The sequence below is a fragment of the Mercenaria mercenaria genome, chromosome 6 (assembly GCF_021730395.1).
Source record: "Mercenaria mercenaria strain notata chromosome 6, MADL_Memer_1, whole genome shotgun sequence".
NCBI lineage: Eukaryota > Metazoa > Mollusca > Bivalvia > Venerida > Veneridae > Mercenaria > Mercenaria mercenaria.
Window position 1 is genome coordinate 40,304,155 of NC_069366.1, and position 12,898 is coordinate 40,317,052.

At 36.2% G+C, this 12,898-nt stretch overlaps 1 protein-coding gene across 6 annotated transcripts in view; it reads left to right on the forward strand.

Annotated features, from left to right (window-relative positions):
• Nucleotides 1-1,397: 1,397 nt before the first annotated feature.
• LOC123549122 (repressor of RNA polymerase III transcription MAF1 homolog) overlaps nucleotides 1,398-12,898 on the forward strand; it is a 131,706-nt gene continuing 120,205 nt past the window's right edge. For 4 of the 6 annotated variants that reach the window (XR_006686003.2, XR_008371325.1, XM_045336958.2 and 1 more), the window contains exon 1: nucleotides 1,398-1,988. Coding sequence is in view for 4 of the 6 variants with exons in the window: in XM_045336958.2 (XP_045192893.1) it covers nucleotides 1,906-1,988 (83 nt within the window). In the remaining 2 variants the exon portion in view is untranslated. The remainder of the gene's footprint in view (nucleotides 1,989-12,898) is intronic. The other 2 variants (XM_053545665.1, XM_045336959.2) reach the window with 2 other exon arrangements.

Genomic DNA, 12,898 nt, shown 5'->3' on the forward strand with positions numbered 1-12,898 from the left:
CCTCTTAGTGTAGATCAAACAACTCAGATATAACAGCTGAATAAAACTTGGCAACCAGCAGTTGTAACTGAAAGGCACAATGACCGGTCTTATTCAGTTTGCACTCCAGATGGTGCTATTTATAGACGCAATAGACGGGATCTGCTCAAAACTGATGAACAAGTCCAGAAACAGGTGCTCTAGATCCTGAAATACAAACACCCTCTTATACAGAGGAAACCCCTTTGATGTCTGAAACCTCAAAATATATATTCAAACAGATATGTTACCAGATCCGGAAGAACAGTGATACCAAGGATAATTGAATCAATGTAATAGAACACTCTGTCTGTCAATCTACAGAATTTGGTAGTCAGGTGATAATGACTATGAACTACTTAATGATCTTTGATTTACAACCAAAGTTCATGGACAATGGTAACTACAGGATAAGGGTCATTTGTGAAAGGAAGTAATGACTATTTAATCTTGGAGAAAATTTGTTTCTAACTGCATGGTCTTTACAGATCAATGAACCTATCAGCCCGAGTAGCTGTATAGATGGATCTTATTGACAGAAGAGTGTCATAAGATTTTGCATTATTTGTTATGAATAATTATATATGTATATGTTGTTTACTTAAGAGGAGAGATGTAATAGTATGTATGTAGTAACCTGATCCAGCAAGGTTGAAAGAGTTGTGTGCCCTTCACCTATATAATGTTATGCATGCTTTATATGGACTTCACTTGAGTTTAGCAAGGAACTACTACACTGAATCTGAGTTGATATGTTGAAGTAACCAATACTGGCTTTTATTCAACGGGGAGGTGTGCGCGAATTTAGACTGATGATGTTAGTTCATGTTTAAAGCTTTCAATGGTCTTCTGTTTCACAATACTGTCACTGAGTTTATTCCAGTCAATCACTGTTCTTAGGAAGAAAGAGTTTTTGAAGTTAGAGCACAATCGTTGTCGTTCATTTTATTACTCCATCATAGTAACATAACACATGGTCCCCACTTTTTCAAGAAAATGTGAGTTACAGTCACTTTGAATGGGTCATGATGTGTTCCGCTGCCATTAGAAATATGAGCCGTGCCATGAGAAAACCAACATAGTGGGTTAGAGATCAGCATGGATCCAGACCAGCTTGCACATCCGCGCAGTCTGGTCAGGATCCATGCTGTTCACTTTTAAAGCCTATTGGACTGGAGAAACTGTTAGCAAACAGTATGAATCTTGACCAGACTGCGCGGATACGCAAGCTGGTCTGGATCCATGCTGGTCGCAAAGCCACCATGTTGGTTTTCACATGGTACGGCTCATATGTCAACTTTAGAACAGCTATTTAGTGTGTTGTAACCTATAAGAAAAAAGACCTGCATTTAGTGTCTTTATGCCCAAAATGAGGAATCGGATGATGGATTATGGGTAAAGTTGACCCAAATTTTCGGAAGGTCACCATTGTTTACTGTGTTGTTGGTGAAATGAACTTCAGGGTATTACTTACTAGAAAGTGAAATGAGTGTTAACTAATGCGTCAGGTTACTGTTCAAAAGTGCATTTATCTAAAATCTGACTGATTAGTTGTTCATTATTACTGAGAAATTACAAGAGACCAGCGGAAATTTGTCTGTATAATCTCGATTTAGATATATAAGAAATATTGTACCTACAGCTGATTCAACAATTCCAATGGATCTCATCGAAAAAAGTCAGAAAATGATTAGATTGGATTCATCCTCTGAAAATGTTTATCCTGTATTTATTCAAAGAAACTGTAGTAAAAGAAAACTATTAATCCCGTTCCCCTTTACCACCAGCTCGTTTAGACAATCTTTACAAAGTACTCAATAGAAGTTTTTTCACAAGTATTTTAGACAGTGTGCATAGGTTTTTGTGTATAATCGAAAAGAAATAAAAATGAAGTTTCTGGAGAATTCAAAATTTGAAGCAATAAATGCTGCTCTAACTGTAGAGATAGAGAACTACAGGATTGAGGGAAGGTAAGAAACTAAACCGTTTAAACGAGGAAATATTTGCAACTTCAGCAGACAGGGGTTTTTTTTATTCTAGAGCAGAGGCCGAATATCGGCCTCGTCCCCCAGCCGAGGATTTCCCCCACAGCCAAGGATTCCCCTACCGCAGTCGAAATTCCCCTACGTCCGAAATTCCCCCTTCCATAATCGTAAACAAAGCAATGGAGATTACTCCCAGCGATTTTCCCGACCGAATATCGGACCCGTTCACAATTGCAGACGGTCTTTCACAATTTTCAATGGGTGTGAAAACCTTTAGAAATAGTAGAAAAATGTTAGAAGAGCGTTCAGTGGACCCGAGGTTCTGGTTTTGACCAGCGAAAATCGATAAAAACTCGTATCTGACCCGCACATAATATGCCGTGGGCGTCTGCTTGTCTCGCGGTAATACTCTTTGATGTGTAACGAGTTCGAAAGCTCTGCCCCTTGTCAATCAAAATCCCAGTGAACTTCATACTGTTTGTCGACACCAGCGTAAGTATGATGGTAGGCGGAGCGTCGTATGTTAATTAGCTACTGACACATGTCAATCACGCCACGCGCCGACTGACACGTGGTTATCATCAGTATGTATCTAGATGATTGCTAAACAATGCAGCGTCAGATTATCGTGTCTGTACCTCTTGTTAATTAGCGGTAACAGCTTATGCTGTATTGTGTAATATGTGTTGTTAATTTAAAGTAATTATTTTATGTGCTTGATTCGATTAAATAAGCCGGTCGGCCGTTACGCTAATCAAACAGATATGTCACACGTTTTCAGGATCGTGATTTTGGGACCTTTTTTTATCCTTTCTTACAAGATTTTCTAGTACAATTGAAATAAAAAGCCAACAAAAGTATGCATTTAATAATAATATGATGACTCTTGCAAAAACAACTCTTATTTTAAAGCATTTTTTGTGAATAAAAGCATGTGACCTTTAAATATTCAATGATTTGAGCATTTCAACTCTCCCCACCCACCTTGTTACAATGATAAGTGAACATTAGTGCAAGTCCATCTGTTGCTAAGTGACAGTGTGTATAGTTTCTAAAAGTTGCAAGAATATGTAATAAAAACATAGTTTAAAGTGTTTATTATGCATAATTGTAAATTCCCCCCTGAGTGAAAAAATCCCCCAAAACTGCTCGTCGCGCGCTATTTTCTTTCCCCAATGACAGGCTGGGGCCTCTTCCCCCATTCGTAAAAAAAACTTCTGGCAGATACCTTATTTCATCCTGTAAGAAGATCATGTTGTTTACAATACAGCAAATATATTGACTTATTGACATTAAGGATAAATCCCGTTTTCCGATATTTCCGTAAATAGGGTCAGGGGGGCTGGCGAGATTAACCGATATGATGACCGTGTACAATATTAGCGATTATTTTTGCCAGAAGATAAGGATTAAGGAAAGTTCTTACTTTCTCACAATGGAAATACTATTCTACGACCTCGGCAACATCTTTTTTGCAAAAATAATCTGTTTACCTTGAAAAATGTGAATAATTTCACACCTTCGGTATCGAGCCCGGAAGCGGCAGTGTAGAATAAAAGATAAAATTTCACAAATAAAGTAAACTTTGAGGATATTTTTTGCTACGTCTTAATTACAACAATGTTTAATGATAATCTGCAATACTTTTTAGCTCGACTATTCATAGAATAGTGAGCTATTGCACTCGTCCATGCGTCGGCGTCCGCGTCGGCGTCCGCGTCCGCGTCCCGATTTTGGTTAAGGTTTTGTATGTAAGCTGGTATCTCAGTAACCACTTGTGGGAATGGATTGAAACTTCACACACTTATTCACTGTGACAAACTGACTTACATTGCACAGGTTCCATAACTCTACTTTGCTTTTTAACAAAATTATGCCCCTTTTTCGACTTAGAAATTTTTGGTTAAGGTTTTGTATGTAAGCTGGTAACTCAGTAACTACTTGTGGGAATGGATTGAAACTTCACACACTTATTCACTGTGATGAACTGATCTACATTGCACAGGTTCCATAACTCTATTTTGCTTTTTTACAAAATTATGCCCCTTTTTCGACTTAGAAATTTTTGGTTAAGGTTTTGTATGTAAGCTGGTATCTCAGTACTTACTAATGGGAATGGATTGAAACTTCACATACTTGTTCACTATCATGTTCTGACATGCACTAAGCAAGTCCCATAACTCTACTCTCTTTTTTTTCAAAATTATGCCCCTTTTTCGACTTAGCAGTTTTTGGTTAAATTTTTGTATGTAAACTGATATCTCAGTATCCACTAATTGGAATGGATTGAAACTTCACACACTTGTTCACTGTCATGATCTAACATGCACTGTGAAGGTCCCATAACTCTACTTGGCATTTTTACAAAATTATGCCCCTTTGACTTAGCAGTTTTTTGTTAAGTTTTTGTATGTAAGCTGGTATCTCAGTATCCACAAATTGGAAAGGATTGAAACTTCACACACTTGTTCACTGTCATGATATGACATGCAGTACAGAGGTTCAATACCTCTACTTTGCATTTTACAAAATTATGCCCCTTTTTCAACTTTTGTATTCATTCAGTTGACAAGGCTGTTGAATAGTCGAGCGTTGCTGTCCTCCGACAGCTCTTGTTTATTCATTTTCTTTGTTTAAAACTTGGAAAAAGGATAATCTAAACACTACCGCCATGTAGCGTAATGGCTGATACCCACCTCACTGTAAAACCGGGAACGGGCGTTTTTTGGTGGTTAATACCGGAAAATGGGATTTTACCCATAATGTCGATATTGAGAATACAAGTATAATTTTGTTATTACGGATAATATAACATTCCCGTCGCTCATAATTTGATCATGAATGTCTGCTAGCTTTTCCAGTTTTTACATGTTTCCACTGTTTTCAAACTCTTCATCTATTTATTTACAGTTTTTAGCTCAACTATTCATAGAATAGTGAGCTATTGCACTCGCCCATGCGTCGGCGTCCGCGTCCCGATTTTGGTTAAGGTTTTGTATGTAAGCTGGTATCTCAGTAACCACTTGTGGGAATGGATTGAAACTTCACACACTTATTCACCGTGACAAACTGACTTACATTGCACAGGTTCCATAACTCTATTTTGCTTTTTTACAAAATTATGCCCCTTTTTCGACTTAGAAATTTTTGGTTAAGGTTTTGTATGTAAGTTGGTAACTCAGTAACCACTTGTGGGAATGGATTGAAACTTCACACACTTATTCACTGTGATAAACTGATCTACATTGCACAGGTTCCATAACTCTATTTTGCTTTTTTACAAAATTATGCCCCTTTTTCGACTTAGAAATTTTTGGTTAAGGTTTTGTATGTAAGCTGGTATCTCAGTACTTACTAATGGGAATGGATTGAAACTTCACATACTTGTTCACTATCATGATCTGACATGCACTAAGCAAGTCCCATAACTCTACTCTCTTTTTTTTCAAAATTATGCCCCTTTTTCGACTTAGCAGTTTTTTGTTAAGTTTTTGTATGTAAGCTGGTATCTCAGTATCCACAAATTGGAAAGGATTGAAACTTCACACACTTGTTCACTGTCATGATATGACATGCAGTACAGAGGTTCAATACCTTTGCATTTTACAAAATTATGCCCCTTTTTCAACTTTTGTATTCATTCAATTGACAAGGTTGTTGAATAGTCGAGCGTTGCTGTCCTGCGACAGCTCTTGTTAATGATTATGTGATATTGTACAATTCTGTGTTGCATTTAGAAATGTATTCATAACTTAAATTGTCACTGAGTAGGGGTATAATGCTCAAAAGTGAATCAGGGACAACCCGGACCATACGAATTACAGTGGTTTCGTCAAATCACCAGTTCGTCATACTTAATTTATATAGTAAGTGAGAACTGAGAAGTGGTTTCGTCATTAAGACTTTATATAGATAATAGGTCAGTACAATGGGAGATGATTGCACCTATTTAATGGCAGTTAATTTTGATGATTGCGTTAAAGTAATTCACACATACAATGTACTTAATTGATAATGTTACTGAAATTGCAACTGAGTTATTACAAATTATTGTGTATTAAAACAAGTTCTTGATGAATATTTTTATTTTTGAAACATAGTATAAGAAAAAATCTACTAGGTTTCTGAAATAGACGGCTTGATCTATCCTTCATTTCATGAAAAAAAATGAATGATTAGCAAACAATAAGCTGATCTTGATCTGCACTGGTTGCAAATGCAGGTAAACTTGCGATTAGGATGTTGATAATTAAAGGATGCTGTAAGAAAAATGTACAATTTTGGTAATATGAATTATCGGACTTGTATTACGTTAAAAATTTGGCGAACAGTTAGATTATTTACATATCTAAAATATGAATGTTATAAATGTACCAATGGAAATAAATTTTGTCTATCTTCACATTTACTCTAAAGACTTATAATTTTGTATTTGTAGAGTAAGTATTTCTTTGCTATAATACTTATACAGGGTTCTAGCCAGGATTTTCTGAAGGCATGTTGCAGAAGGATATTTTATGACGAGCAAAGGGGTGGGTGCGGGAGGGGTGTCCCCTCCTGAAGGGGGGGTATGGGGGGTCACCCCAGAAAATTTTGTGTTACTACAACTCTTTTTGGTGCATTCTGGTGCATTTCAGAGTGAAAAACATAGTGGTATTTTCAGTGATTAATAAGCATCATTTACATGTACAACAAGAAAAGATATTAGGTGATAAAAATCCTATGGAGTTATTTGCTGAATGACAATTAAAAGTTCATCAATTTTAAGTTGCTAAAAATGTTCATTTACTATTTATTGTACATAAAACAACACAATTTTAGCACTGCACACAGATCTATTTGTATTTTAAAGTTTATGTCTTCTATAATTTCTGCGGAGTTTATTTGCTGAAAACTTATCTATTTTAAGTTTTTGAAAATGTCAACTGTTTGTTGTACATACATGTAAAACAACACAATCTGAGACTGTCATCCAGGGAAACGCTGGTTTCCATTTTGGACCAATGGCCATTTGGCGTGGCTGGGAGGGATTCTGAAATTGTGACCGGGGCCTCCGTGGCCGAGTGGTTAAGGTCGCTGGCTTTAGATCACTTGCTCCTCATCGATGTGGGTTCGAGCCTCACTCGGGGCGTTGAATTCTTCATGTGAGGTAGCCATCCAGCTGGCTTACGGAAGATCGGTGGTTCTACCAAAGTGTCCGTTCGTGTTGAAATAATGCACGAAGGGTATTTCAAACTTTTCTCTACAAGTTCTATTTTGAAAGTGACGACAGAAAACATTAATTCTTGCATTGTCTTTTCGATATTCCGCCCGAGAAAACACATTTCATACATGTGAAAAACATTAATATTACGGCGATAATTGTTCAAAAGCATTTTACCGTGTTGCACAATTTTTGACTTAATTCCTTACATTGTCTTTCCTTGATTGCGAAAAACATTCGGACGATAATTGTTGAATCATCTGTCATTATATCTAATGACATGTATAATCTTAAAACTTGCGAAAACAGTCACTTTCATGTACACATCACAAGATGCCGCCTGTCAAAGGATTTAAAGGCGGAGCTATGATGAAATTTACGTCACACGTTCCACATATAGGAAGCTGTCATTGGTTTATCGGTTATCATAACTCGCATCGCTTTACCTAAACTATCGGGTAGCACGTGGAAGCTTTTCGAATACACTATCGGATTAATCGGGGTGTTTATTGGGATGATTTTATGACATGTCGCTTCGGCAATTAAGGGATGACGGGGGAAATAAGGGATGTCGAATATACAACTCAAAGTCTGAAGGCCTGTCGCACGCGACAGGCGATAATAGCCTGGCGAGAACCCTGTTATATTGTCTAATTAATTTTAATTAAAGAAGGAAGGTTTTACACAACTTCAATTACGGCCTTTAATTAACGCAAACTATACGTTGATTTAGCTTATGAACATCGTTAGCTTGTATAATTAATTATCCCACGTAAGTTTGTGAACATCGTTAGCTTGTATGTATAATTATCCCCGCGTAAGTTTGTGGACATCGTATGCTTGTATTTGGTTATGGTTTTACATCAGTTTGGTTATAAAAGCGATTCCTGTCAACTCTCAAACATGGTATAAAGCTACATGCCCTGGTTTTCACATTCAGTCTCAACCATGGCTACTATATACTCCATGGGGCATTGTTTGACGCTTGGGACCAATACGAAGACGGTGAACTGACGACAACACAGCTTCTACGTAGATGCAGCAACATCGCGGGGCTCGGACCTTCCACTGGATCTATTCACAGCGCGGTACCAGAAGACGATTAATGTATAAATTAAAATCAAAGAAACTGTCATTGGAAATGTGTGCATGAAGTGTTTTGTAGTGGATTGTGTATTGAATGTGTATATTCTATTGCTTGCTTCTTTTTCTTTTTTCAGGGTTGACATGACATGTATATTATAATGTATAAGATTATATTGTTTACTGAAATTGAATGTGCTATAATTGTTTCTTTTTCTTTTCAGGGTTGACATGGCATGTATAAAATTGTATTGTGTATATTAACTGTGCTATTGGTATTAATTGCTTCTTTTTCTTTTTCAGAGTTGACATGTGTATTATAATGTATAAAATTGTATTGTGTATTGAATGTGCTATTGATTGCTTCTTATTTTCAGTGTTGAATGTGTATATCGTAAAGTATTATGTGTGCCTATTGAGATGATGTAAATAAATGTAACAAGAAATATCTTTAAAAATGATGGTTGGCGAATTGTAATAAGGAAAGAAGTTTATGAATTTTTCATCTAACATTCATCTTTCATCTAATATTTTTCAAATTGCAAAACTAAACACCGCACTTTAACAATTTAAATGGTTCTCTTTTACTTTTTCGCAAAGGTTTCGTAGGGTTGCAATTTTGTTTCGTTTATCCTTAGACGAATAATTACAGCAGTAGTTTGATGAAGATTCATGAAGCGGTTCATGAGAAGAGGTCATTAAACGTGTTTATATTTTTAGCTAAATTGGTCCCTATCCCCATTTGTAACAAAATAGCAGGAGACCTTACGATATTGTTACACATCGAGTTTGATAAAAATCCATTACATTTTAGTGGTTAATGCGAAAAAAAGCATATCTACTTTTAGCTATAGTGGTCCCTAATAGGGCCCAAGTTCCTATATAAATAAATTTGGAAGAGGACCTTATAATGATGCTCCAGACCAAGTATGACAAAGATCCACCAAGCTGTTCATGAGACGCTGTATAAAGACATTTCTAGTTTTAGCTCTAGCAGCCCCTAAAAGGGGTCAAATGTCCCAGCTGAACAAAGTTGGCTGCGGGCCTAATAAAGATGCTATAAATCAAGTTTGATTAGAATACATGACGTACGTCGCACGCTATTTTACACATAGGCGATTTCGAGATACATGTTGAAGTGTATGCAGCTATTTAAATTGTGAGTAACTGACGTCCATGTATGTTTTTACTACAGTGATTAAAAAATTTAAATTACAATTTTCCCCGTTTAATTTTTAGAGAATTTATAATCGTAAAATACATAAAAAATCGAATTATCATCAACAAAAATGACGAAAAATGTAACGTTACGCGTAACAAGATGTTAGTACGGCAGTCGGTTTTTTGACGATAAATCTGTCAATTTTAAAGATATCTGGACAAAATAACCAGCAGACGACATTGAATTTTGCCGCGCATCATTCAATGCGTTTATTTCACGGCATTTCCTTATTTATTCGCTTTAACAGAACCTTGACGGCTTTTCCTACAAGCGTTACGTTCGTCATCCTGGTGCGTATTTATTCAATTATACCGTAATAATTTATCGGAAAAAATACCAAAACTTATACTATCATAAAATGCATACATTAACAATTATGTACATGTTTAAATCAATAATCATTAACAAGTATTAAACGACTACGGCATATTTTAAAAAATTACATACTGAAAATGTTACGTCAAAAAGTCCATTTCAAAAGTGAGTTTCCCCATTTTATGCGAGTTATTATTAGAAGTTGGCATTGATCTTTATAGATGGCTAAAAGTGCATTGTATGAACTTTCTAAAGATATCTGACTTATCTTGTTAGTATAGAACTTTCATGAACCATCATTATGTGAAAAAATTACATCGTTTACAGTAAAGCTTCAAATAACGTTACGTCGTATAATTTCACTTTGCTGTACATAAAAACACAACGTTTTTGATAATTTTATTAGCTCGATTTCCATTAAATAACTTCTAAGTATTTGGTTCATTTTACAAATTTGTGACGCATATTATAGATCTTTTCATCTTTCTTCTATGTTTTCTTCGAAATAATTTATTCTGAACATTGTGCCTAGAAGTAAACTTAAAGTATGAACGTCTCATCTATGATAATTTGAACAAATCACTTTTAGCCTACATTTAAATCTAAGGTCCAGTCCAATAACAAATAATAATGTTCTGTAAGAAAATTGTACTGAACCTATAAAGAAAGAGAAAATTGCATGGCAAGCGTCATTTTATTTGATGTGCCACGAAAATGGAAGTATTTTTAAATTACTTTCTCAACGAATTTATATTACATATTCCTACAGACCTACCATCTATGAAGTAATCAAATGTTCTGTTTCCCGTTTAGTTTTTCATAAAAAACAGTGTTGTAAGTGGTAATTTACAGGTCTATATGAATGCATTACATTCGAGGAATTGTAATACCGTTATAAAATTAAGGCGATCAGTTAGCCTACTAAGTTTAAATAAATAAAAGTAATCCTTTTTATCTACACTTCAGTTAAGACAATTTCATTTTGCATTTTTGCTCGTAGTCGATTTTACATGATTTTTATCATATCATATACGCATATGCATGTATGTATCATAATTATACAGCTTTCAAAAGTAGAACATTCACTCTTGGATACTTTTCTAATATAATAAATCAAAGAGGGTAAAATATACTTTTATGTTCTAATGAGCACACAAAAAGAATAAAAATCATTAGGCACGGTCATGGTGTCTTAATTGATAAATTTCAAATGAAGTCTGCTTCGTCCGCAGTCCCTCACGCACATAGTCACATAATAACTGCTCCCTCGCATTGGTCATTTTGCTGGGGGTTTTTAGCTCACCTGTCACAAAGTGACAAGGTGAGCTTTTGTGATCGCGCAGTGTCCGTCGTCCGTCGTCCGTCCGTGCGTCCGTGCGTCCGTGCGTCCGTAAACTTTTTGCTTGTGACCACTCTAGAGGTCACATTTTTCATGGGATCTTTATGAAAATTGGTCAGAATGTTCATCTTGATGATATCTAGGTCAAGTTCGAAACTGGGTCACGTGCGGTCAAAAACTAGGTCAGTAGGTCTAAAAATAGAAAAACCTTGTGACCACTCTAGAGGTCACATTTTTCATGTGATCTTCATGAAAATTGGTCAGAATGTTCATCTTGATGATATCTAGGTCAAGTTCGAAACTGGGTCACGTGAAGTCAAAAACTAGGTCAGTAGGTCTAAAAATAGAAAAACCTTGTGACCACTCTAGAGGTCACATTTTTCATGGGATCTTCATGAAAGTTGGTCAGAATGTTCATCTTGATGATATCTAGGTCAAGTTCGAAACTGGGTCACGTGCGGTCAAAAACTAGGTCAGTAGGTCTAAAAATAGAAAAACCTTGTGACCACTCTAGAGGTCACATTTTTCATGGGATCTTCATGAAAGTTGGTCAGAATGTTCATCTTGATGATATCTAGGTCAAGTTCGAAACTGGGTCACGTGCGTTCAAAAACTAGGTCAGTAGGTCTAAAAATAGAAAAACCTTGTGACCAACCTAGAGGTCACATTTTTCATGGGATCTTCATGAAAGTTGGTCAGAATGTTCATCTTGATGATATCTAGGTCAAGTTCGAAACTGGGTCACGTGGAGTCAAAAACTAGGTCAGTAGGTCTAAAAATAGAAAAACCTTGTGACCACTCTAGAGGTCACATTTTTCATGGGATCTTCATGAAAGTTGGTCAGAATGTTCATCTTGATGATATCTAGGTCAAATTCGAAACTGGGTCACGTGCCTTCAGAAACTAGGTCAGTAGGTCTAAAAATACAAAAACCTTGTGACCACTCTAGAGGTCACATTTTTCATGGGATCTTCATGAAAGTTGGTCAGAATGTTCATCTTGATGATATCTAGGTCAAGTTCGAAACTGGGTCACGTGTGGTCAAAAACTAGGTCAGTAGGTCTAAAAATAGAAAAACCTTGTGACCACTCTAGAGGTCACATTTTTCATGGGATCTTCATGAAAAATGGTCAGAATGTTCATCTTGATGATATCTAGGTCAAGTTCGAAACTGGGTGACGTGCGGTCAAAAACTAGGTCAGTAGGTCTAAAAATAGAAAAACCTTGTGACCACTCTAGAGGTCACATTTTTCATGGGATCTTCATGAAAAATGGTCAGAATGTTCATCTTGAATATATCTAGGTCAAGTGCGAAACTGGGTTACGTGCCTTCAAAAACTAGGTCAGTAGGTCTAAAAATAGAAAAACCTTGTGACCACTCTAGAGGTCACATTTTTCTTGGGATCTTCATGAAAGTTGGTCAGAATGTTCATCTTGATGATTTCTAGGTCAAGTTCGAAACTGGGTCACGTGCGGTCAAAAACTAGGTCAGTAGGTCTAAAAATAGAAAAACCTTGTGACCACTCTAGAGGTCACATTTTTCATGGGATCTTTATGAAAGTTGGTCAGAATGTTCATCTTGATGATATCTAGGTCAAGTTCGAAACTGGGTCACGTGCCTTCAAAAACTAGGTCAGTAGGTCTAAAAATAGAAAAACCTTGTGACCACTCTAGAGGTCACATTTTTCATGGGATCTTCATGAAAGCTGGTCAAAAACGATGTCATACTCAAA